At 38.7% G+C, this 26,967-nt stretch overlaps 1 protein-coding gene across 2 annotated transcripts in view; it reads left to right on the forward strand.

Moving 5' to 3' along the window:
• The first annotated feature begins 11,938 nt into the window (after positions 1-11,938).
• Positions 11,939-26,967, forward strand: part of LOC145780085 (meprin A subunit alpha-like) — a 34,793-nt gene continuing 19,764 nt past the window's right edge. The window contains exons 1-3 of one of the 2 annotated variants that reach the window (XM_082591809.1): positions 11,939-11,986; positions 14,995-15,046; positions 18,818-18,886. In XM_082591809.1, coding sequence (XP_082447935.1) covers positions 11,984-11,986; positions 14,995-15,046; positions 18,818-18,886 — 124 coding nt within the window. In that variant the 5' untranslated portion in view covers positions 11,939-11,983. Of the gene's footprint in view, positions 11,987-13,456; positions 13,636-14,994; positions 15,047-18,817; positions 18,887-26,967 lie in introns of those variants that run through there. The other variant, XM_082591801.1, reaches the window with a different exon arrangement.

Consider the following 26,967-nt stretch of genomic DNA (forward strand, 5'->3'; position numbering starts at 1 on the left):
ATGGTTGGTTTCTTATTTGGTCAGCAAAAATGATACGGTACACAAAGTTTCCATGTTATCTTTGCATGTGGGACAGCAGAGCTAATGACAAGCATTGGACCCAAAAGGATTGGCCCATATGTGAAACACTTGAAGCCGGCATGCCAAACATGTTAAATAATCCGATTGTAAGTAGATACAAAATTGTTTTCCCCCCTCTTCACATCAAGTTGGGTTGATGAAATAGTTTGTGAAAGCTTGAAGCCCTGATAGCGACTGCTTCCAATATATTGTTCACACATTTCCCTCCATTTCATACGAAAAGATTAAAGCTGGTGTCTTCAATAGACCACAAATTCGTAGCCTTGTGCGAGACCAACAGTTTACCGATAAGATGAAAACCAAAGAAAGAGCAGCATGGTTATCCTTTGTGGATAACACTAAAAACTTTCTTGGAAACAAAAAGGCTAACAATTACGAGGTTCTTGTGAGCAAAATGCTCTTTGCTTTCCGCGACTTAGGATGCAGAATGACCATCAAAGTTCATTTCTTATTCAGTCATCTGGACAAATTTCCACAAAACCTCGGAGCTGTCAGTGACGAACAAGGAGAGCGGTTTCACCAGGATCTTATAAAAGTAGAAGAACGTTACCAAGGCCGATGGAATCGACACATGATGGCAGATTACTGCTGGAAGCATTAAACGAGACTGCCCCCAAAAAGCTTACAAACGCAAGAGCCTCAAACGCCAATTTTTGCCCAGCATGTAGTGTGGATTTCGCTTTCTATTTTCAGCCAGTGAACTTTTCTCACAACATCAAACTTTTAAAGGAGCTTATTTATGCTTGTGATTGCAATAGGTCTGCATGGAGTGCTATGGTTACTACTGTAGTTGTGAAAATGATTCGTTTGTTGTGTATATAGTCTATATGGTTTTTGAAATTTTGTTTACGACGCTTTTCGAATGATTTTGTAATGTTTTTTTCAAATATTTCGGTGCATTTCTATCAGTAAGTATAGATCTAAGCTATAGATAAAACGGTTAAGCAGTATTTCAGTGGTAAAAGATGTTTTTTTTCCCATTTTATCAAAATATAATTTTTTTGAAAAATATTCAGTTTTTACTCAAAAAAAGGAAAAAAATCAAAATTTGCAAAAAATCTAGAGCTTCTAGACCAAAAATAGCGTCATATTCGGATTCAGCACCCCAAAATTACCCAAGACCAAGTGAATTTGGAAATGCAACAAATTTTTTGTTGACCAGTGTAATAAAACTGTAATAATCTCGCAAAAAAAAGCAATCAACTTATGTCTCTAAAACAAAGTTTGCCTAATTTTAAACGAAACTGCATTAAAAGAGCGAGTTTTGCCAATACCAAACATTCAAATATCTCAGTCTGGAATTAGCAACAAGAAAACAAAGAGACTTAGCTTTATTTCCGAAAAATGCCGAAGAAAACATGATCTTATCCTTTTGCTATGCCACCGGACAGCACCATTTTACAGAAATATTCATACCCACAATTTTGTTGAAAATGCTCTCAGAATGCACCAAACTGAAAGTAATTTTTCAAAATTTTCTGGGGGGGGCCCCCAGACCCCCCGCCGCTAAGTGTCGCCTTCGGCGAACACGCCATCGGGCTTCGCCCGCCGGCTTCACTCCCCCTTTCAACATTTTTCACTATGCTACTGTCTTGCACTGTCAATATTTCCCCCCCCCCCCCCCAATGTTGGAGGTCTGGCGGCGCCATTGCTGGCTGATATCCTTTGATCTCGTTTCACCGACCTGCACAGTAAACCTCCAAAACCCTTTGACCGCCACCAAAAATGTACCCTACCGTCACGCATGAGTGATCACGAGTTTGTTGGTCTTAAATACCTCATGTATGAATCCCTCCTCAATAACCTTCACATGAATGTCGAAGAGCAATTCTTTCTCTTTTCAAAAATGTAAAAAGATTATTTTATATAGTTATATTAATTAATTTTTGACCTCGCAAAGTTATCTGCATTTTTTTTCATACTTTTCTCACTTCAACCCCAAATAAGAGCTAAATTTTCAGCTCTTTTGGTGTTGAAATTTAATAAAATGTTGGAAATATTATCGACAACACTGAAAAAACAGTTTCTAGCGCGACGGTAACGCTCTCTCGTTTGAAGCGAGCTCGGAAAATCCAAGCAAAAATTTTTGTCCAAGTTTGGCAGTAAAAATCTCAAAAAGTCTAAATACAAACCATACTTTTTTAATATATATTTTACTTCTCCATTGCTTTATCTTTGATTTAAAAGGTCAACGAGCATCAACGATGCCATCGTTCATCGTTTGCAAGATGTTGTGGTTTTAACTAAGACTTGCACTCAAATATGAGTGCTGGCGGTCAAAGGGTACCCTCGATTCTTCTTCCACAAAACCCACAAAGTCGTTCAATGTAGCTTGTCTCCCTGACTGCAGCATAATGTTAGCAGTGCGGCGCCTCCAGCCCTTCTGCATTTCCATTGGCAACTTGGCAGCCAGCATCACCATGGTATCCACTGTGTTAAGGTCGTCCAAGTTTTCGAGCTTCCCAAACACCAGTGAACACTGACGTAAGAGTTGGGAATAGTCGCGCATGCCCATCGCATCTTTGCTCTTTATATCAGGCCTTCCCATGAGCCTTGTAACAAAAGACCTAGCGACAATATGGGGCACGCCATAATTGTCGTGCAGAAGTTTCCTCGCTTCTGCGTATCCTCCACTGGAGTCGATAATCGAACAATGCTCGGTTAAGTGCTTGGCTTTCCCTCGGCACTGCTGCAATAGTAGAGTCATTCGCATTCCATCGGTGTGAGCTCGACTCTCCAAGTGGGTCTCGAAATGGCGAATAAAGGTCCAATACTCAATTGGCTCGCCTGAAAATGTCATGTGCTCTGGCTTTGGCATGCACATTGCACATGCCCTCGCCAACAGCTTTCACGATGCAAGGCAAAATTGCAGGGTGGCAACTGACTAGTTGACCGTATGGTCGTTTCGTTGTCTCCCCATCAATAACAAAACCTAAACATTGTATGTATTATTGTTTTATGTCACTTTTGTGTTTTGTTTTTTGATAAATAAACGATTGATTGATTGATTGAAATTTCAGAGTCGGAGGGCTGAAAGCGAACAGTTTTATTTACTTCAGTTACAGCACGGTCAGGCTGGAATTCCGGCACCTTTCCTGTACCGAGATTCACCTGACCCACATGCATACTGGCATCCGCTCTACCAGGTAGCGCAAGACCAGGCTGGCAGTCTGGCACCTTCGGTGTGCCAGAATCCACTTGGTCCTCGCATAAGCTAGCTAGAGACGTGGACCGTCTGCATTCTTCAGACGGGTCCAAAACTTCTAACTGCGCTTTCGCTGTCTCGACAGCCAATTTGGCCTCGAATCGTTCCCTATCGGCTTGCATTGGAGATTCTTGGGCCCGCAATCTTTGGTCTTCTTCTATGCCTTTCAACTTATGTTCGGCCAGCTTCTTGGCTAGTGCCGCCTCCGTTCTCTGCCTTTCACTGGCAGATGTGCTACACGAAGAGCGAGAGCGGCTAGACCTCTTTGATCGGCGACTATACACCACACTAGCCGCTGGCGTTTCTCGCAAAGCTGAACGTTCGACATGCGGCTCGGGTTCGGCGCTCAGTTCTGCTCGAGCAACGCCAATTTCTAATTTCCTCAGAATCCAAGCCTGCTTCATCGCCTCTAGTTCGCAAAACTCATCATTTGCATATTTAAAAGTTTTTAAATGATCCTCCATTGACCTTGCCAAAGCATTTGACACTGTTGACCAGGAAATCCTTTTAAAGAAACTGGATTATTATGGCATCAGAGGAAATGCCTATAATTTATTAAAGTCTTACTTAAATCACCGTTACCAGTTTGTGCAGATTGGTACTACAAATTCTAAATATGAAGAAATCAAATGTGGTGTACCCCAAGGCTTAGTTCTTGGTCCACTGTTGTTCATTATCTACATTAATGACCTTAATCACGCTTCTGAATTTAAGACTCGTTTGTTTGCTGATGATACACTACTATGTATTAAGGATAAAAGCCCTACTAGATTGCAAGAAAAAGTGAATTCTAACCTCCTAATGATTCAAAACTGGATGCATACAAACAAGTTAACAATTAATGTAAGCAAAACCAAATACATGTTGTTTGGGTCAAAGTTTGTTCGAGAAAATTCAAATCTAGAAATAACTTTTTAAAATACCAGTTTGCAACGCACAAACACCTACAAATACTTAGGAATAACATTTGATGAGTCGTTATCATGGAAACAGCACATCAATATAATCTCAACAAAACTTTCTCAAAGCTGTGGTGCTCTATATCGATTAAGAAAGTGCGTAAATTCCCAGACATTAAAAGCAGTTTACTATGCTCTAGTTCACTCCCACCTAATGTATGGTATCATCTGTTGGGGTCGTGCTTCTAAAACGGAACTGTATCCTTTAAATCTGGTACACAATCGCATAATTCGCTGTTTAAACTTCACCAAGATTAAGGACAGAATTCCTACCAAATCTCTGTTCAATAAAAGCAACTTGCTACAAGTCGAAGACATGTTTTTAATAGAAGTATGTAAGTTTGTTTATAAAAGCAATAAAGGACATCTACCAGCAATTTTTTCTGAGTACTTTCGTCCTTGTAATGAAACTCATAACTATAATACCAGAGGTGCTAAGAAAGATATACTTTTTAAACCAAGAATGCATACAAAGCTTGGTCAACGCTCAATTAAATTTCTTGGAACAAACACTTGGAACAAATTACCGGAACAGCTAAGAAAAATTCAAACAATTAGTATGTTTTCTAAAAAATTAAAACTGCACTTAATGTCTGGGTATAAATTAAGTAACTGATATAGTGCCATCAAACTGTTTTTACTTATTCTCACCGTATCTCGCTAATTACTGTATATTCGCTTTTTCCTTACCAGTAGCCTATGCTGTGTTGTATGTATAGCCTATGCCATTTTGTATTTCTGCATCGCTTCTTGTATTTCTGTTTTATATTGTACTGTTAAATTTCGTGTGTGTATTGTTTTTTATTTTGTAATGTATACAATATATATTTGCGTTCAACTCCGACACCGTTCCATGTCAAATAAGCTATGACACCACACGGGTGTGGCAGACTTGATGACCAGTTCGGTCCTTCTGCCACTCCCATCATCGTCAGCAAACATTAAAACAACCTAGTTCACATTGTAATCTTGTATTGTTTTTACCACATGTGCTGTTGATGCAAATAAAAGAACTTCTCTCTCCCTCCATCATTGGTAGCAGCCGGTCATAAACTCGCTAAAACGACTCTTCAGCGTTTTTAAATTCTACGAGACTCTTAGCTTTCGCAGCTCTCTGGCATAAAACAAACCAAGAAGCTAACCTTTTGTCTTCTCGCGTTGCTTTGTCCAGAGAGAATTCCTCGACATGAGTTTCCGGCGAACCTGACGCTGAAACCAATGGAAGGTTCTGGGTTTCCTCAGAAGATGGATTTTCCTGCTCAATTGGAGTTTCTGTTGTGTGAGACATCTTTGCTTACTGCTGAAAGTTTCAATGTAAAAGGTAAGAAATGATCCACAAATATCAATGAAAGTCTACAAAAGATAAAAAGGCAACAAAAGAATGGTAAGCCAAAAAATCACCTATCCAGGGACAGTTTCTTGATGAGCAATTTGCAAACAGTAAACAGATAGTCAGCAAAAGGGCACTACAAATAATTGCCTACCAATAGGCAAAAGAAACCCGAAAACTAGTGTGCCGACTTTAGGGCACGAGAAACTAATTATTGCCTAACACAAACAACAAGAAATAAAGAAGACTAATTTGCCGACCCACGGCAAAGAGGCGAAAACTGATATTGCCTACCACAGGCAATTAGGAATAAGGAAAACAAATCTGCCGACCCACGGCAAGAAAATTGAAAACTAATGTGCCGACCCACGGCAAAGAAATTGAAAACTAATGTGATATTCTCCTATATCACTAGGCTCGACCGCAAAGGCAATCCGACTGTTGTCGAATATAGATGGAAATGGTTTATTAAGTTGCAGCGAAATTACAATGATAGCCTACTTGACGTTTTTGTCAACAGTCTCTCAAAACCACAATTCCGAGTGAACACAACAGGAACAGTGAGAAGAGAAGTCCTTTTCAATTTTTGCCAAGTAAGCCGGTGAATTTCGGCAACAGCTACAGTCTGAAATTCTTTACACAGGATTCCAATGCGGTTACAATTCAGATTCGAAGCAATCACTTTAAAGCTGCTTGACCGAATTCTACAAATCTCGACTTACTAAATAAGTCCGAACTGGCTTACAAAACAACCCAAGTTCACAGATGAACAGAACTTTTGCCCAATATTGGCTACAAACTGTCTGATAACATTTCAGGCACAAGTGCGCTTATTTAAGATAAATTTTTACATGTTTTGAAATTACCAAGTTACAATAAAAAAGCAACAAATCGAAAGCAATATTTTCGATGAAATCATGGAATGTTGTTTCTGTACTCGATAAACTATAATCCCAATTCCCAAGGGGCGATGATTTCAATAAATTGTTACGTCACAATAAACTTGGAGCCACCGTGTTTTGCAAATGCATATGAAATCACCAAAATGTTTTCCAAAATAAAGTGTTTTTTCTATATTGTTTTAAACTAAGAAACTTTCCAGTTAATCAATTGCAGTTGATGAATCGCCAGGAGAAAGCTGCTATGCCGTCAAAGAGGGCATTTATCAATATATTGCCACTCGTAAACACGTGAACTTCAAAACTTATGCAGTGAAGAGAAAATATCTTACACCGAAGTTGAGCCCTTTGTTGAAAATATAATAAAATTTGTAGAAATTTGTAACGATTTCTAAGACATCTGGCTATTAACACCCCAAGGACTTGTTTTAGACACACAGAAAGACAGCAATAAATTTTGCAAATTGTAAATCGCGCAAAATTTACGCAATTTACGTTTCTTTTAACTAATTTGTGGAAGCAATTTCAGAATGGCTTACTCTGTTGGGTTTTTGTGTAGTTATTGAGTTTTTGTGTAGCTGAGTTTTTGGTGTTCTTTAATCTTAGCCGCAGTTTTTGTCCGTTCGTGTGTAAGACAGCTACCTTTAATAAGTTAATAGCTGTTTATCTGCTAATAAATTTCATACAAATATTACCCTAAAAGTGTTTCCAGAAAGGGCTATAATCCATTATTTGAGTGTAATTTTGCAAAATTTTCCGGGGAAGCATGCCCCCGGACGCCCCTAGAATACGCGTGCCTTCGGCACGCTCTAGCCCCCACCACTTTTATTGCTTCCCTTGCTCAACCCACCAGGATACGTCACTGCACATCAGGTGGCGATGGCTTAAATCAAACACTTTGTCGTCCTCATTAATTCATCAAATATTTGCCCCCCCCCCCAAAAAAAAAAGTTCTGGCTACGCCACTGGCTGAGTACCACAGACCACATCATGAACGATTGTGCCATCTTCAAGCCACCTAATGGAGGGGAAGGTGTGCCTGTCTTGAATGATGAAATCAAAGACTGGCTGCTTTCTAGTAACCTTTCAGTGTTGTCCGAGAACACAGTGAAACTTTGGAGGTAAAAGGATAAATCCTCGGTCCCAGAAGTTTTTACCAAAAAGAAGAAAAAGAATTTAGTTTAGTAGTAGGCTATATAGATTAGGCTAAACTAAGATTAGATTACAATAAACGGACATAACAACCGAGGTAAATAACTAGCCTCCTCTTCTAACGCAAGCACCAATCAAATTCGAAAGTTACTGCTATTTTTTTGCCAAGACAACTATTTTTCAGACTACTTCGATTTTTAAATTAGGCTGTTCGTACTTGTTACACCATAATATGGTTTCATAGGCGTGTAAGACAAGTAGGCTATTCTGTTTTTATACCTAGTAAAGCCCGGATTGAATTTATCCAACCAAGTGCATTGTTTGGACTGGGTTGATCTACAAATTTTCTCTCAGGAATATTGATTGAAAAATGCGCTTTTTAGGAATTTTGTCAACACAAAGTCAAGCACAATCGATTAGTTGAGACTTGGTGATCGACCGGTCGATCGCGATTGAGACAAAATCTTCATTGTTTGAAACAACAAAAATCGTTTTGATTTTTTGCGACCTCTCCAAAACACTTATTTCCCAGTCACTGGTGGCCACTGCCATCGTCTAAACAAGAGACTCGACACTAGTGGTGCTTAATTTTGTTGGCACCACCTTGAAATCATCAACTATTTCTCGCATCCCATTGTAGAATGAATAAAAAGTAATCGATCACTTCAAAATCAGAATGCTGATTAAAAACCCGGTAAACAAGCATAGTTATCTACCTCATTTCATAATTAGCTCTTATGATTCACAGATTCAGCATCCACGCACTTCCTGGTAACAGGTCTCGCAACCCTTAGTTGTGCGTTCGACTCTAGTTAAGATCTGGTCAAGATTATTGCACATTTTTCAAATAAACTTTTTGCTTGCCCTTTCGGCCTAAAACATGGATTGGAGAAATCACAAAATCATCAACATGCACTTAGTTTTAAGACAAATTTTTTTCAAACCTGTTCTGACAAGTCTGCAAAAATTTCATAACAATCACACTCAGAAGTCAGAATCTATAAGCTTCAGTTCCTTATCGTTTAAGCCAGACGATAGATCGGGGGTTTTCAAATTGTGTGCCGCGAATGTTTGGTTATTTGAATGCATCGATATTTGAATGCTACGTACAGCCTCAGCGCAAAGTTGCGTAATGCCAAATTAGTCTAAAAAAGAGCATTTGCTTTCGTGTTCCACTAGAACTAGACCGAAAGTAACTGGCCAATCACTGGATTAAACCAGCAGTCACACCTTTTGCATTGCAGTAAAAGTGATTTTACTGGTTGATGTGTTCACTAAAGTAAAGCTAACTTTAAATAACTTTTATCGTGTAACGTTTAATTAACGTCGCAGTTTTGATCAAAAAGTTAGGAAAAAGCAATATTTCGAAAAAAAGATTTGCAAGCAAGCCAATGCGATAGATTCCAAAAGTCTTTGATGTGCCGTGATTCACACAAGTTTAAAAGCCACTGAGATAGATCACCAATAAGTTTTTGTCTTGGAAAATGCTTTATCGCTTTTGCGGTGATGAATGTCTCCACTTGGCTTTAGCCGTGCTTTTGGCAAAAACATCGCATCAGATTGTGAAATTGAAAGGCAGGGTTTGACGCTGGTGGTGTGGCGGTGTCTGTTGAACGGATCTGCGTGATGTCAATGGCCACACAGAAACTTGTGCTGTATTTGGTTATAGGCAAATTGTTCGTAAGCAATTGTTCGTAAAGCAATTGTTCGTAAAACAGTTGTTCTTAAACTGCTTTTCGTAAAATGAAATCCGTAAAACAATTCTTCGTAAAGCATTTCTTCGTAAACATCAAATTTTAACTGCATGCACAAAAAAATGCTTTAGGAAGAATTGCTTTACGAAGAATTAATTTTACGAACAATTGTTTTACGAACAATTGCTTACGAACGATTGCTTTACGAACAATTGCTTACGAACAATTTGTCGGACAACACCGCTGTATTTGAACGCGTCACGTACGGGTTTGCAGTAAGGTTGATGACGATTATCAGTATGCGACGGTTTCTGAAGACAATATTATAAATTGTGAATAGAAATGCAAACTGTTGTTTTACGGTAATCAGAAAACAATAAACGAGAACGTTTGTGTTACGTTAAGTAATTAGAAAACAATAAATGAGAACGTTAATCTAATGTAAGGCGATACCCAAACACAAATGTTTAACCAGTATAGCCGCCGACTTACATTGTAATATAAAGAACAATATCTTACTAACTAAGTTAGCACACAGATGTTCACAAGCTATTCATTTCTAAAGTTCGACAGACTGTTGATAGAACAGTAGTCACTAATAACACATGAATGCACTAACTAGCAGATGGCTTGACGCTGGTCTTATACGGTGTTCTTATACGCTAGTTGTAAACTGTAAAGTGTTGTTGTCATCGACATCATCCATAACTAGTATATGTCTCTTTGATGGACAAAAATCGCACACAAGCATGCACTGGTTTAACTAACGCCATCTAGAGAAATAGGTTTAAGCCGTAAGGTTATGATAATGGCAATGTATGCGTGTATACGCAATTACGTATACGACACAAATGATTCTTTGAGCTTTATAAAAATAGAAAAAGTGTTCTTTCCAAGCAACGGTTTCATGCTTGACTGCACAACAATACAAACAATAAAAATACACGGTTACACTTAAAAAACATGGCATAATATATACAAAATGTAACAGGTGGTGAGGTATTCACTTGGAACATTAAATCAGGGTTTTCGCTTTCGTCTCCAATGCATCGCGGTGGGATGGCTCAGCGGATAAGGCGCTCGCTTTCCAATCATGCCATCTTGGTTCGATTCTCGGCTTAAGCTGGTTGTTGGATAACACCGCTTCCCTCTACCCAGGGTGTAATAAATTAGGTGGGCGTAGTTGCTGAAGGAAAAGCGGCCGGGAGAAAGGAACTGGCCACCCTACTCTCGTTAGTGCTGAAGGCTTAGTATAATGAGAAACCTTATCTTCTCATCCGCAGATGCTTGGATCAAGTATGGGACTCACCGTACCTCCAATTCTGGTAGGTCTGAGGCTGATTCCAGGTCGGATCACACTGAAGACCAGTAGCGTAGCCAGAAATTTTGAAAGGGGGGAGTTTTGACCACCCAGCGGCGGGGAGTCTGGGGGCCCTCCCCCAGAAAATTTTGAAAAAATTACTTTGAATTTGGTGCATTCTGAGAGCATTTTCAACAAAAATGTGGGTAGGAATATTCCTGTAAAATGGTGCTGTCCGGTAGCATAGCAAAAGGATAAGATCATGTTTTCTTCGGCATTTTTCGGAAATAAAGCTAAGTCTCTGTGTTTTCTTGTTGCTAATTCCTGGCTGAGGTGTTTGAATGTTTGGTATTGGCAAAACTTGCTCTTTTAATGCAATTTTGTTTAAAATTAGGCAATTTTTTTTAGACTGAAAGCATCATTCTCAATATTGTGACGTCACACGCGTGCCAAAGGGGGGGTTGAAACCCCCAAAACCCCCCCTTGGCTACGCCACTGCTGAAGACTTTATGAAAGGTGCCAATTACATTGTTTTGCATAACGCAATGAGGATAAGTAAGGTGACAATGTGGTGTGATGACATCGTAAATCTGATAGGCTACCAAAAGGCTACCAATTTCCTTCCATCTGCAATAATTGTTACAAACTTTACAAGCTGCCGATCAATCACCCTCATCATGATGTAATTGCTTAATGCGGCATAAAAAAACAATGCTATCATAAAGCTTCAATCATTTTGACTGTGTTGAAGTGATTTTCAAAACTCCCTTCTATGATCATAAATCTTCCTTTACAAAGAACACTGCATGACTAACGCAGTTTGGGATTTCAAAGGTAGGGTTTTATTGAACCTAATGGATCGTGACATAGTCGCTTCTTTTCATAGCTTTACCTAGCCTTGTAGGTCTGGTCGTTGACAATATTCATCGATAGTAAAAGTTTAGCATTGGTCAGGTCTGCAACATACAGTGAGATAATTTAGATGAACATTATGACGTAGGCTGCTCTTTAATTTGTTCCGTAGTTTTTGTATGAGACTGTGTGAGCTATCAAGGCAATACAGTAATAGCATCATGGGCTGTATCCAAGGGGAGGTGAGGGGGTGATCACCCCCCCTCCACTTATTGAAGTGGTTTGGAATGACTAAGACGATTTTAGCCCACTGACTGTCTAAAAATCACCCCCCCCCCCCGAATTCTAAAAGTGGATAGAGTCCCTGAATAGCATAGCTTTCTTTTTTGCCTGGTTTTCCCAGTTTTCTGGAGACTCTTCATTTCAGGTTGAAGCAAACTCTTCGAGATATATGGTGATTTCATTTATTGGAGTTTTTCCGCCTAAAAGTGAATACTGTTTGTGGTATTGCATGGTATGCTATTTAATACGATTTATTGACTTGACTATATTGCATTAAAAAATTATGACTAGGGCAACCAATTTTTTGACCTAAAAACTTGAAATTTTGACTTTATAAGTTACAAATATTGACCTAATTTTGACCAATAGCTTTCTGCGTTTGCAACCCAAATGCGAAATACAAAGCATATTAGAAATCAAACCGTTAGGTAAGGATATTTTCTTTTCTAATGAAATATGAGAAAATGTGGAAGACTCAAGGACACCACATCTAGCGAACAGCCGGAACAGGTAATGAAAGTCACTCGAAAAACTGCAAAAGATAAATATGGAGTGTCTTTAAATATCCCGAAATTACTGAGAGGGTTCTGCTGTATTATACTTCAACATCAAGTAATGTTTCACATTATCGCCTTTGAAGTTCCTGTCTCTCGTCAAAATTTTTCCTAAAATAGAGAAATACAGAAGTTGCTTGGGAGTTCCTCAGCAGGCTATAAAAATGTGGTGAAATATCATCTCGTCCCATTTTCACAATGCACTTGATGTCATTCCTTGAGATTCTTGCTTGAATATATTTTCCAATTCGGCAGCCATCAACACCAAAGTTGAGGGACCTCATTTTCTGGTAAGCTTCTTGAATGGTGTATCGGCTATCTTCCATCTTCTGAATTGAATCGAACAGTGCGCTGTACTGCTCCTCTATTTCTACAAGGTGAGTAGCTAAATTGGGAGCTTTTACAGCATCTCGAGCACGCCGCAGCAAGACCCCACCATCAAGGAAGTCTTCCACAATATTCCTTAGTTCTGGTAGACTTCTTGAATAATAGAAGCAGCTTTCAACCAAGTGGCCCATTTAGTTACAATTGGCTGAGGAGGTTGGCCAATGGAAGTAAAACTAGCTCTTCTTGACCTGTTTTTAATGGTCATTGCTTTAACCCTGGCAACCAACTCATCAACAGCACTAGGGTAGTTGACTAATATTCAATCGTCAGTAGTGGGCGAAACAAGATTATTACCTCAGAAATTGCAACAAATCGATTATTACGTCAGAATAGCAACAGAAATTGCAACAAAAAATCAGTATCTGTGTAGCTTTTAATAAAATATCAATAGAGAGAAGAAAAACTACATTAAAAGAAAATTTTGACCTAACCATGAATTTTGACTTTTTTTTACTTAATAACTTTGAAACTTCTCTTCGTGTCAGCCTGAAATTTAGTTTGTGGACGTTTTATAAACTTTGAACAAGGCAGAAAAATTTTGACTTTATTGACTTTTGGTTGCCCTAATTATGACTATTTATTTATTCACGAATGACTATATTGCATTCAAAAATTATATTTCATAAAATCTCACTCCAGGACCTTGAAGTATTTTTCATGCGTGCAAAGGACACCCGTATCCTACATAAAAAACGATAATTGTATATTTTCGCTCCATAATCGAACTCTCTCAATCTTTCTTTGCAATGCCGTATTTTTATGATTTGTTTACTAAGAGATGCCTGGGTACACCTTCGTGCCTTCGTTATTGCACATAACAGTTGCTTGGTGCAGCCTATACAATAGTTTAACCTAATATATTAAATACATTTTTATGTGAGAACTGTTGATGATGAAGTTGCTTGTTTTTCTTACCCTGGTTGCCTTCTGTTGTGGAAGCGTAAGTATATGAAAATGTTTTTCAATTATTGTTCATGGCTTAGATTAGAGCCCTAGACTGTTTGTTTTTGCTGTGATAGTCAAAAATTAAAATCAAACTGAACTGGATTTGAACCGGCCCATGGTTTAAGAAAAATTTGAAGCGCCATCTTATAATTAACAATCGACTGGACGAGTGAATATTGGTGAATGAGGTAGCTGTTATTTGTCATAACCTTCTAGAAGTGACGACTAGTTGGCACTATTCGATAGCGTTATGCGTTGCTTTCTGAATATCGAATGCTTATACCCATTCCTTTAAAAATAAATATCGAATGCACGTTATTCACTGCTTTTTTATACAAGCAACGAAATCATTATTCGTTTTTCACTAATCGATATTTAGGAGAACTGCTGAATCATTTTTTGTTGTTCACTTATTTCGTCGTCAAAACGAATTTAGGAGATTTAGTTTTCGCATTACAGTACTATCCGACCTAGTCCCCTTCCGGTTTTCGAACTTTAGAAGATTAAGGAAAATTTTGTGGAAACACAGTTAAAAAAAACCATGCCAGTGAGAGTCGTTAACAGTGTTGCCAACCTTGCGGTTTTCCCCCAAATTTGGGTTTGTTTTTTTCGAGTTTGCGTATATTTTTTTTAGTTTGCGGGTTGCTTGTTTTTGGGTTTGTTTTTTGGCCAGTCAAACTTTTTTTAACCTGTTTTTGACACTAAAGTTGCGAGGTTTTTACTGTAGTCAACATTGTATCCCTTCTTTTCAAGATAATTATTGCTTAGAATGGCGTAAACAAATGTCATTCTTGAATAAACGTGATGTATGTACTGCAAAGGTTGTATTGAAAATTTTAAACTGCTAAACTGCGTGGTTTATGCTAATTGGTATTGGTTGCAAATTATTGGGGCTTGTTTTTGTGTTGATTTGCCTGTTTTGGGCTTGTTTTTTTAGATTCACTTGCTTGTTTTCAAAAAAACAACCTGGTCGAAAAGTCTTTTTTGGGCACTATCGAGTAGTGTAATAGTCATTGCTTTTTGACTAACGACTTTCAACCCTGTCTTCTGGAGCAGTCTAGGAAACATGGCCAATTTGGGGTGCTAAATAGTAAACTCTCAACCCTGTATACTCAAACAAAAACGACAGCAAAGAGAATTAAAATAAATGATTACCAGCATTTTAAAGAGAGCTGCGTTGTCGAACTTTAGGCTACACCCCTAGTTTTAACGATCTGGAAAGTTAGACTTTGATCTAAATTCAAGATTTTCAAAAATTACAGCTCCAAAATTCCGCGCAGTTTGTCAAATATTGTGTTGCATTGTATAGGCTACGTCAAGATACGCACTTACATTGTTTTTTGATGCATTACAGTTTGAAAGAAAACAACGCACTAATGTTAAAAGTGGAACAATCGCTACAACAGGTATAATTTGAAAGATAAAGAAATTTTTTTTTTGCAACGCAACTTTACAACCAGTTTGCAAAAGTGTTGCTGCTTTTCTACACTTTCTCTGTTGGAGAAAAAATAGAAACAAAGTTAATGTAACAGTTGAGTCCAGGGCTGCGGAATCTGGTGAAAAATATACAACTCTGACTCTGAACCCGATTACGAATACGCCAAACTCCCTCCGACTTCACAGCCCTGGTTAAGACCCAATTTTTCTTTGAGTCATTTTTTAAAACTATTTTCTTCGTTGGTGTGAAACAGGAGATGCATCTGTTTTTATATAAGAGTCAAATACACTTAGACCTAGTTAGATTAGACTGCAGACCACATACCTTCCTTCCAGGTATAAGTTGTCTTGTAGTGGATGGCATAAATTTAATTGGACCATGGCTGATTGGACCTTGCTTTGCTTGTTAGTGCAACGCCTTCCAAACTCGGCGTCCTGGTGCGCCGCAAGGTTTTGTCAGGGTTGCAGCAAAATGTGAGAAAACTGTTGCGATTATGTTTTATTCGCGTACACAAGAACGTGAATCTGAGTATAATTAGGTCACAAGGTTAATTTTTCAAAAAACAACTGATTTAAACCGTAGCTACATAGGTATGTTTTGTAAGAAATTGAAGGTTCTCTGTAAGTTAATGAAACAGCTGTACACTTATCCGCCAATGATCACTTATTTTGTAACAAATGCAATCGCTTTGTATTTTCAAGAGAATTGTTTCCAGAATTTCCTGTTCAGTGGATTTCCAGCGGAATTAGGCTAATTTTGTTTCCAATTCACAGAAAAAAATTAGCAGTTGCGGTTTGTAGGTTGGTTAATTTGTTTGGCTTCGTTATTAGGAAGCATGTTCCACAAACGCTTTGACGTATTGGTTTCTGTCAGGCTATTTTGGTAAACCAGGCAAATTACGCACATCTTCATAATGTTGAAGTTTTTCTCATCACTCAATGTTGAACATTTATTTTCCAGAACGAACTTTCTTGCTTACTCGTCATTTTGAACTCAGCTAAACGATTTTACGAATTGAATGTAAAACAACTAGTTATCATATAACCCCATAACCTAATAGGCCAGTTTAAACTTAACATTGGAATGTAATAAAACGTTGAAAATATCAACAGTTATGCTACCACAAAGAGAAACTATTCATTGTTTTTTTAATATGATACAATGCGAGCAATAGGCCGTACTGTAAATGAGTACCGCGGGCCCGGTTGCATGCCTCTGGTGAAAAACAATGTAAAAGCTAACTTTGCGGACGAGTCGCACAAAATTTTCGATCCACACTTTCCTTCCACAGGTACCTAGACTCCCCAGCCTGGCCCCCGCAACTTAAGCTGGTGGACTTCCTGTTCCAGACAATTGTTCACCTAATCAAACGTCATATAAAAACCGTTCAGGTCTACTGAATGTTAGCGTATTACGTCATGGAATTTTTCCTAAACATGAGCAGAGATTGCACCATCGTTCGTACGACTTGTGTCAAACCTGTTTCAGTGTCAAACCTGTTTAAACATGAAATATTGGTTCACCAGCTTTGAACACCTGTTTGAATTGCGTGACAATGTCTTTCACAATTACGTCACAGTACTGTGAATGTGAGTTTGAGATATTGCTATCTATTCTGGTCATTCGTGAAATGGTTGCTTGAGAGTTAGTCGCACATTAAACTGTTTGCTTAGTGCTTGCTAGCTGGACAAAATTTCCGTCTTTATCTAAGTAGTTTGTATTGTAGTGACAGTTTTTAGAGGTGTACGACGTTGCATCTCGATTTCGATAGCCGCGGGCTAATTTTACAGGAATACACTTTTTGAAAAGACGTTTCAAAGAGTGTTTCTTTTTCGGTCATTACATACAGACGAACGGATTCGGGAATCTTATGTTACAATTTTCCCACGAAGAGATTATGGTTTACCGTTGTGACCACTTCCCTTCCGGGTGCATCGTCACCCAGGCCCGCAACCAGCAAATATTTTTGGAGGGGGCATTTAATTTTTATCAAAGAACAAACATTAAAATGATGCATTGAGACATTTTTATATTAATGTCCACGACCATTGATAGAGTGTGTGGCACTACCATGTTACGGTACAGTGGTCATAACTTATGTCAATCACGTTTTAAGTTTAGTAGGCTACCGTACAGCATTAAAGGAAACTAGCCTTTGTAACTTTTCTCATTTAGCTATGACTACCCAAGGAAGAAAATTACGATAATACAGTGATGTGTTCAATCGATTACAAATAAAGTACAACATCTGTAGGCTACGAACTGCATTGGCACGACTGGAGTCATAAATTAATCAATAACATATATTTACATCAACATAAACAAACAGATAGGCCTACATATGAATAAACTCAACACGGTAATTACAAATTACAATCCTGAAACATTTTGTTGGCTCAACAAGTTTTTATGTTTGTAGGCCCAAAGAAGTTGACTTTACAAATGCAAAATGACATTTTAATTTAGAGCATAATGTCTAACTTTCTACTTGATTTGGCAAGTTCGTTTAACACCAATTCCGCGCTTGGAATTTGAGTACGATGGATTTGCATGAGAGCTAGTCCAGAAAACCTGTCCTGCCCCATAGTGCTTCTAAGGTAACTTTTCAAGCGTCGTAGACAGGTAAATGTTCTTTCTGCAGAAGCAGTTGTGACTGGAAGTGTAGCCAAAATTATCAAGAGTTTGTAAATGTTTGGATAAAACTCTTTTTAGGATTCTATTGCTGACACCGCATCAATCGCACTTGCTGGCCTTTCATCACTTAAAAAATTTTCAAAAAATTTCGGGGGGGGGGCAAATGCCCCTCCTGGTTGCTGGCTTGTCGTCACCCCATAATCACGCCGCTCCTCGTCTCCGCGGGGCGTGGCAGGCCGGTTCTTTAAAGGCATACTAAATGAAATTTTCAAACGGGAATTAAGCATTAAAATGCGTAAACTGAACATTCAAGAATACATTTAAAAAAAATTACCGAAAAAAAACAACTTTTCAATGGCGCTGGCAAGGCCCAAAGTCCAATGTTTCATTTATTTTCTTTTTTTTTTCAAAATGACCAAAAAGTGCAAACACAGCTCGAGAATACGTCACAAAAGACAGCAATAACAAAAGCCACGTTACAACATCTGATGTTTTAACATCAGATCTGAGGTTTTGAGCAAACTGTCTGATGTTTTGACGTTGAAATCTGATGTTTTGATGTATATACATACATAGCCTACAGTTAAATCGCCGGCAGTAACAACTGTTGCGTGATCAGCTGATTGCTCGTCTTTTGTTACGTAGACTGTACAGTCGCACGCTTCGCTGCTCAGGCCCATTCTGGTTTTGAAACTTGAAAGCTCTGATAAAAGCACGCGCGGAATGCTGATCAGACCGCAATGGGGCAAAATTTTATTGAAAATCGTTTTATGGTAGCAGGTTAAACACAAAGAACGTGGAAAATCGCCAAGTCAGGTTTTTCCTTTAGTATCCCTTTAAAAGTCTCTGACCTGGCTATGTTTATTGTGTTCTTCTCGCCGTGTCAATTATTTTGTACTCGTGCGTTGTTGATCAAAATAAAACAGTTCATCGCCGTCATTCATTACCGCTGCCTTCCTCAACGTCGTAGCTTGAAGTCTCGCTGTCTCATTTTGATTTAAAAACCTGTCAAACCAATGGGAAGCTTTCAAACTGACAACAAGCGAATGTATTGCAGAATCACTGAAGTTTAATTAAAATCTTAATGAATTGTTTTATTTTCCAGCCACATTTGACAAAGATGCGAACATCGTCAACATTGCAACGGAAGAAGATATTCTCACCACCAATAAAAGTTTGTAGAATAGATTTAGGCTTTCCTGGGATTCAGAGGATCTGGGTTTTTTTTCCCTCAGACGTTTAAGTTTTTTTGTTTGTCGTATCCAGACTTACACCAGGTGATTGAAGATTTAGATTAAGTGGGCGGGAAGGCAAAGAAGCCAATCTTCGTGTCCACCTTCAGGCATGTCTTTAAGTGTCCTGCCACAGACACAGCCGCATGCTCTTGAGCGGTGTCGAACCGGCGCCTATTCGACTGCCGTTCCAGTGTTCTCACCACTCGGCTATGCAGACGTTTAAGTCATTTGTCCAAAATTACTTAAAAAAATTCGGTCATTTTTTATTTATTTCGGTCATTTTTTCTGATGAAAACATTTCCTTACAAGTAGCTGATACAAACCAAAATTTGCACTTGCTGACTAGCTCCAACATTAAGTTTCGCTGAGAAATGTTGTAGTGTTTTATCTAAGAAAAGTCAGACCAGACAAACGTTTCTTCAACGTTCATCAGCGAAACTCATCCTTGCAACACCCAGCGAATTGACTATATATTTTTTCAGACATTTTGACCAAATTGACTATATTTTTTTTCGGACATTTTGCTAAAAATTCGGTCAATGACCAATAAATGACCGAAAAAAAACAAACCCAAAGGGGATTACGGGATTACTCACAAAATAAGGCTAACTAAAGGACTAAAGAACTGTCTATCGATACACTGGTCAACACGAGTTTGCGGTATAAAGTTTAAAAACTGATGTACAGTAATTTTCGGGTGCTGAATTCGAATCTGATTTCATACTTATTTTATCCCGTCAGGTTTTGACACATGATAATAACAAATTGTTACTTTTGCCCAAAAGTGGAAACTTTGACGTTGCGTTTGTCAGACATAAACACTGTCTGCGCTATATCCACTCCAGTAACCCGTGCCATGGGGTACACAAATAGACGAAATATGTTCACAAACTTTTTGATACCAATTTGTTTTTGGCGCAAAATTACTAACAAAAACGTAATGACACGCCAAAAGGGAAGCTAAAAGTATATCTAAAAGATATGTGATGGAAAAAAATCTAAATTCAGATTAAGATTCAGCACCCAAAATTAGTACCCTAAATTAGTTGTGAAGTCCAAACACCAGAAATATGTTTGCTATTAAATTGGTGGATTGTGGGAATCATTATCCTCTGACTGATAAATCCTCTTTGGAAGTTTAATCCTGGCAGTTTCACATTCTTGTAAAAGCTTTTGAGACACTGACGCAGACCTAGTCACCTAGATTGGCGGAATGATGTTTCCGTTGGTTGAAACGCCTTTGCCTAAATTATTCCACACAACCATTAGGTGTCGTTGAATACAGAGCTGAAGCGATTTGCTCAAGCGCGTAGCTAGAGATTTAAACACGTGTTGCTTGATCTTGTCATTTTTCGTTTACGAAACCGGGCGCTTAGCTGAGCTATCGGCGTCAGAAAATTTAGCTTTTTATTTCAATGCAATTCTACAATAAGTAGCCTACGCCGTAAAAACAACAGTGTGTAAAACGCATGTGTATTACTGTATAGAAGTTTTATTCATGTTAAAGTGACACCGCGTTACACCTTGTTAGTTTGTGGTTGCTAACCAATGTAGTCATCAAGACTAAGATTCTAAGTGAATGTGCCCGCCCTCACACACAGTAAGATATTTTACTGTGTGTTAGTATGGAAAACAACGAAATAAAGTATTAGCACTAATAATAATACAGATCAACAATTTAAAACCAACTTTCTGGTGCATGAACAAAAAAATTGTTTTTAGGCTAAATTTAATAGTTTTCAGTAAACAAGAAACGAGAAAAAGCAGATTTGATACAGGAAAACATACTTTATTTTCGGATTCTCCACTCTTGAAAATCTTCAGCTTCACCACCGACTCCTCTTATCTTTGTCAATCCAAAAATTGTGTTGACCAGTGAATAATGAATCGAAGCCAAAGACAGATCAAAGCAAACACAAAAAAAAAACAAACAACAAAAAAGGACGAAAGCGCAATATCCATGAATTAGTGCAGTGCATCAGTTCTAAATGCAAGCAATATCATGAATCAGCTTTAATATTCTAACACGAGTTGCTCACGTTATTTTAATTTCAATAAATAAAAAGACAACATTGTAATGCTTACAACGTTGCTCCAACATGTTTGATGCAAATCTTCTCAGGGCAGCTTCTGTAGAGGTTTTACCTTGTTGTTAAACTAATGGTGATTTTCTGGTTGAATACTTATGCATGTTTTTTGATTAGGTGAACATCTTTTCAATTTGTTTTAAAAATTTATTATGATGAATTGTAAACATTGCTATTCCCAGTTCTAGTCCATCTTAAATGTTTAGCATGTGACACAGTTTATATAAAATTCAGCTGTTTTCTGCGCATACTATAGTTAGCCATACAGTATATTTCAGTACTAGGCTGCTCTAGTGCGAAGTTGTTATTATAGCTCAGGGCTACTCAACTAATGTTAACAAAGGTCCATTTTGACAAGTTGAATATTTTTGCGATCCGGTGAATATTTCATAAGCAACCACGAAAATTAAACAATCATAGCCTACAAGCACCGAAACACTTTTTAGGTAGTATGCAACACGACTTGGATTTTTGTCTGACACAAACAAAGAAATACAAAAAGAAAAAAGTGTATTGTGTATCTTTGTAGTGTAGCTGTGTGGATCGCAATTCAGAGAAGACGGCAAAGCGTTGGGGGGTCTGGGGGCGAAAACCCCAGCTCCTTGGATAATTACAAAAAATTGCTTTTCCCTAATAGTGGGGTTCCCAGGCACTCAGTCATTTCAACTTGATGCAAAAGTTTCGTTTTCAGTACCAGTTTGAAAGTAAGGACCTATAAAACAATTTTGGTCCGAGTGTCAAGCTGTCAGATGAAAAAAAAACAAAATGGCCGCCAAAATCCTAGATGGCGGCCAATTTCCAGATTTTTTCACATTATGCTTCGTAACTTTTGTACTATTGAACCCAAAATGGTGATTGTGTTCTCTAAACTTAGGTTTGTATGTATGAGTAATTCGATAAAAATCAAATAAACATGATTGGAGCACAGAGTGGTGATTTTGGTGTCTATGTCAATGTTACGTTTATTGTTCGCACCCTTATTACATCATTGTTTTTTAGTTTCGAAATCGGAAGTCGATGTCTAAGTAACTTCGAGTCATAGCAAGGAAAACAAATTATTTCCTTTGTTTCTAGCATTTAAAGAGAATGTCCCCACTGATTGATAATCCCTGCAGATAATTTGTGCCATAAACAGACTTTTTTAGGCAACTGACCTCAACTGACTGGTTTGTTTTGATGCTAAACCAGCTACATAATGCCCATTGCACTGTTGTTTGTGAACGCCGCTTCGTTTGGTCGTTTATTTAAGCGTCAGCAAAATCTTACATTTTGTCGACTCTGTTTCTTGACGTTGAACCAACGTCTGTTCTTTGCTCTAGACCAGGGGTCACCAAACTTTTTTCTCTGAGGGCCGGATTGCTGCGAGATTAACAGCTGCGGGCCGGATACAAATTGCGAAAAGATATACAGCTATTTAAAATCTTCATTGACTTGAATTGAGCACAGTAAATAACAAAGTCAGCGGTGGAATAGCAAAGTTGTGATAAAAATCGAAAGGTTGCTGGAAAAGTTATCCCCTGCTGTGATACACTACAGGGCATCGAGCTCTTGAAAACACATTACATCTCCAAATTTGGTTTAGGCTGTCCCCATTTGTGGTGGCCTAACGTTAAACAGCAGCGTCCATTGCAAAAAGTTTGGTAACTTTAGGTTTCTGGGCAGCCGATTGTAGCATCGAATAGACAGCGATAGACACGTGTTTCGCCCATGAGGCTGGGCTCATCAGTATCGCACCGTGGGCCACTTGGGTAATCGACCGCCGCTTTACCAGTCAGTTTAACTCTTATCCTTGTGGAAGGAAAAGAGCCAACAAAACCAGCAGGTGCCAGGGGTAGGACATGTGAAGAAGGGGTGTTCTTCCCGGACATCAGCACAAGGCTGATCACTCGCTAGTACAGCGAGCAGCAGTAACGCTTCGCTAACCATAACGGTGTAGCTTCCACGCTAGCCATAAAGACCTCCAATAAACGATAAGTTGGAACGGTAAGTAAGTGAACGGTAAGTCCAATAAACTTTATGGCTAGCGTGGAAGCTACACCGTTATGGTTAGCGAAGCGTTGCTGCTGCTCGCTGTAGGCCTACTAGCGAGTGATCAGCCTTGTGCTGATGGCCGGGAAGAACACCCCTTTGGTAACTTTCTTCCTTAACAGTTGCAGTGCAGCTGTTTTTCCGCAGCACGTGGCGGGCCGGATGAAATCAGTTTGCGGGCCGGTCACGGCCCGCGGGCCGTAGTTTGGTGACCTCTGCTCTAGACCACCACAATTACGCAAGGTGGATTCCAATTTTTATCCGAGACCTGAAAGGTCTTCCACTTAGCATCCAGGAAGAATTTAATATGGGACACTGGACAATAAATCAAAGCAATTTCTCATCCTTACCTATCGATCAAGCACACGAGCAAGCCAACAAAAGGGTGAAAGGAGTTGGTGGCATTATTGGTCTCACTGAAAATCGTGACATGTTAGAACGCTGGATATTGACTGGCCCAGAAATCAGCCGTGTCGTTGAGGAGTTCAGTGGTGTAAATGCTCACGACGACGATGATGAAGAAGAACTCCCTCATCATGAAGAAGGATGTACATCTCAGCACCGATTTCTGCGCCATGTTAAAGACCTGACTGAGGTGTTGCTGAGCAGTAGAAATCCTTTTGAGGAGTTCAGTGGAGACATGGTTACATTAGATGACAAGATGTGTGAGTCGGCGGTTGCTGCTGTATCTGTCCATAAAGTCGAGTCTTTGGGACAAGAACAGTACAATAACTTCAGACAGAGACTCCAATGACACACCTTTTACAGCGCCGATCAAGCGCAACAAGTTAGTGTTCTTCCATGAGAAGAAAACACAAAAAAGTCAGCAATTAAGCTGAAAAGGAAGTACTTCAAACGTCACCCAGAGCTTTTTGGGCAAGCTTTTCTTGTATTAGACAGCCGTGGGGGGAACTTTGCAAGTAGCGCAATTTCTGTCGACGAGGAGTTACTTGCACCAGATGTTTACGACTTCATTATTATTGACGGTGGAGTACTGATACACTCACTTCCTGGTACAACTGTCCAAAGCAAGACCTTTGATTCATACTTCGACAAGGTATTTTGCCCAAGAGTTCACCATGACTTGAACCGATCGACAAGAGTAGACATTGTCTGGGACCAGTCCAGTATCGTGCACTGACGATCAAAGGAGGCACAAGGGAAAAACGAGAAACAGGCATCCGACAGCGCGTATCTGGTACTGCTAAAATCCCAGGAAATTGGCAGAAGTTTCTAGCGAATGTTCAATGTTGAACAAGAAGGAACTGTTCACATTCCTGTCGAAGATAACAGAAGAAGAGTTCCCAAATGACAAGAATGTCTACATCACTGCAGGTGATCAAGTCCACCATGTTGGGAACGGTCCACCAATGAATCAATGCAACCATGAGGAAGCTGACACGCGTGTTTTAGTACATCTCCTCCACGCACTCCAATCTTCGTCAATTGGGATGGTGTATACTGGAGACACAGATGTTGTCGTAATCCTTCTGAGTAACTTTCATCGCATAAAGGCCCTGAACACGGCAGCAGAAATTTGGATCTCATTCAAAGCGGGACACAGCTAGAAATTTCACGTGTATTACACGTAGATTCTACGTACCTTGGTTCGTGTATTATACGTTAATTTTCACGTATAATACACGCATATGTGTCGACACTATTTCACGTGTATTACACGTATATTTGGTGGTGGATTTTACGTGTTTTACGCCCGCATTACACCTAATTTCCTCGTATCTGTCAACACTAATACACGTGTTTTCTACGTATATTTGATGGTGGATTTTACGTGTTTTACACCCGCATTACACCTAATTTCCTCGTATCTGACACGTAGATTCTATGTACCTTGGGTCGTGTATTATACGTTAATTTTCACGTATAATACACGCATATGTGTCGACACTATTTCACGTGTATTACACGTATATTTGGTGGTGGATTTTACGTGTTTTACACCCGCATTACACCTAATTTCCTCGTATCTGACACGTAGATTCTACGTTCCTTGGGTCGTGTATTATACGTTAATTTTCACGTATAATACACGCATATGTGTCGACACTATTTCACGTGTATTACACGTATATTTGGTGGTGGATTTTACGTGTTTTACACCCGCATTACACCTAATTTCCTCGTATCTGACACGTAGATTCTACGTTCCTTGGGTCGTGTATTATACGTTAATTTTCACGTATAATACACGTATAAGTGTCGACACTATTTCACGTGTATTACACGTATATTTGGTGGTGGATTTTACGTGTTTTACACCCACATTACACCTAATTTCCTCGTATCTGACACGTAGATTCTACGTTCCTTGGGTCGTGTATTATAGGTTAATTTTCACGTATAATACACGTAGAAGTGTCGACACTATTTCACGTGTATTACACGTATATTTGGTGGTGAATTTTACGTGTTTTTACACCCACATTTTACCTAATTTCCGCGTACCGTATCTGAAATCAACAATTTAACACATTTGTATTTATTTAACACATTTGTATAACACATATTGTTATAAGAGGCTACTGTCCAATTGTGACCCTTCTAGCACTCATTCGGAGAGTTAATGCTTGTTTTGAACTTTATTTGGAATTAGAGAAGAAAAAGAGAAATAGCAGTGGTGGGAATCGAACCCGCGTCAATGAAATGACTACTTTCTAGCCCTAACCTTAACCCCTAAGCCAACCAGCTGACAAAAAATCCATCACTTAATTTGCTTTCTATCATCTTCTTTTCGCCATTTTTACGTCACTTAAACCGGAGCTTATGGTTGGTTGGCGGTTTCATTCTAGTCATTTTTAGTGGCAGAATTTCGACTTGTTAAAGTGGCTACCGTACCAAACCTTAGTAAGTAATTGTTTAATATCAGTAAGCGAGACCACTTAAATTTACACTGAGAACTATTGTTAAAAGATCACATTAATTTGCGACTAAAAAATGTCATAAAGTTTCCTTTTTACATAACGTAATAAAAACGTGTAAAGACACCTACAAAAACACATAATCTAACTTATATCCTAAAAACTGCGGAGGAGCGTGGTTGACACCAATCCACTTGAGTGGAGAATTCTTTCTGTTTATACCGTCCTTGGGAGGTAGTTTTACCTAACACAGATTAAAAATTGCTCAAATGAATGAAAGAACTTCAACACGTTTAATATACGTGGAAAACACGTGTTACTTTTCAACAGATGGAAACGTGCAATACACGTGGAAACAACATATAATCAACATACAAAAAATTCCGGTAAAACATCCTTCTGCTGGGGTAAACATTTTTTCTCTTTTGTATGCCCTCTTCTGGATGTGATTTTACTTTATCTACCTTAAAAATTAGTCAAATAATCATAGGATTTTGAACACGTGTAATATACGTGGAAAACACGTGTTATTTTTGCAAGAGTTATATTCACAAAATAATCCCTGATAAAACTTCTAGAATCATATTTACACACTAGTCATACTAAATGATAGCTAAAATATGTCTCTAAAAAAATGTTTTTTAAACAAGTGAATTTTTGTTGGTGTACACAAACTCCTTAATAACACCTGAATTCTACCTAAGATACCATACTACCTAAAATCAACCAAAAATCAACGTGTAATATACGTAGCTTTCTAGCTGGGGCGCGAAAGAGAACCAAAATGATCTCCCTGAATACTATTGCCATAAACCTAGGCACGACAATATGCAAAGCCATGGCCCTTTTCCATGCATTCACTGGATCAGACAGTACTTCTTCCTTCAAGTTCAAGGGTAAGCGATCCTGCTGCACGTTGATGCACGAAATTCCGTCCCTCTTGGAGCAATTTGCAACTATTGCCGACACTCCATTCCAAACATCCCCGAGGTTGAAGGAGGTGGCAAAGAATTTTGTCTGTAGAAT

This window comes from Aplidium turbinatum, chromosome 1 (genome assembly GCF_918807975.1).
Source record: "Aplidium turbinatum chromosome 1, kaAplTurb1.1, whole genome shotgun sequence".
Classification (NCBI taxonomy): Eukaryota; Metazoa; Chordata; class Ascidiacea; order Aplousobranchia; family Polyclinidae; genus Aplidium; species Aplidium turbinatum.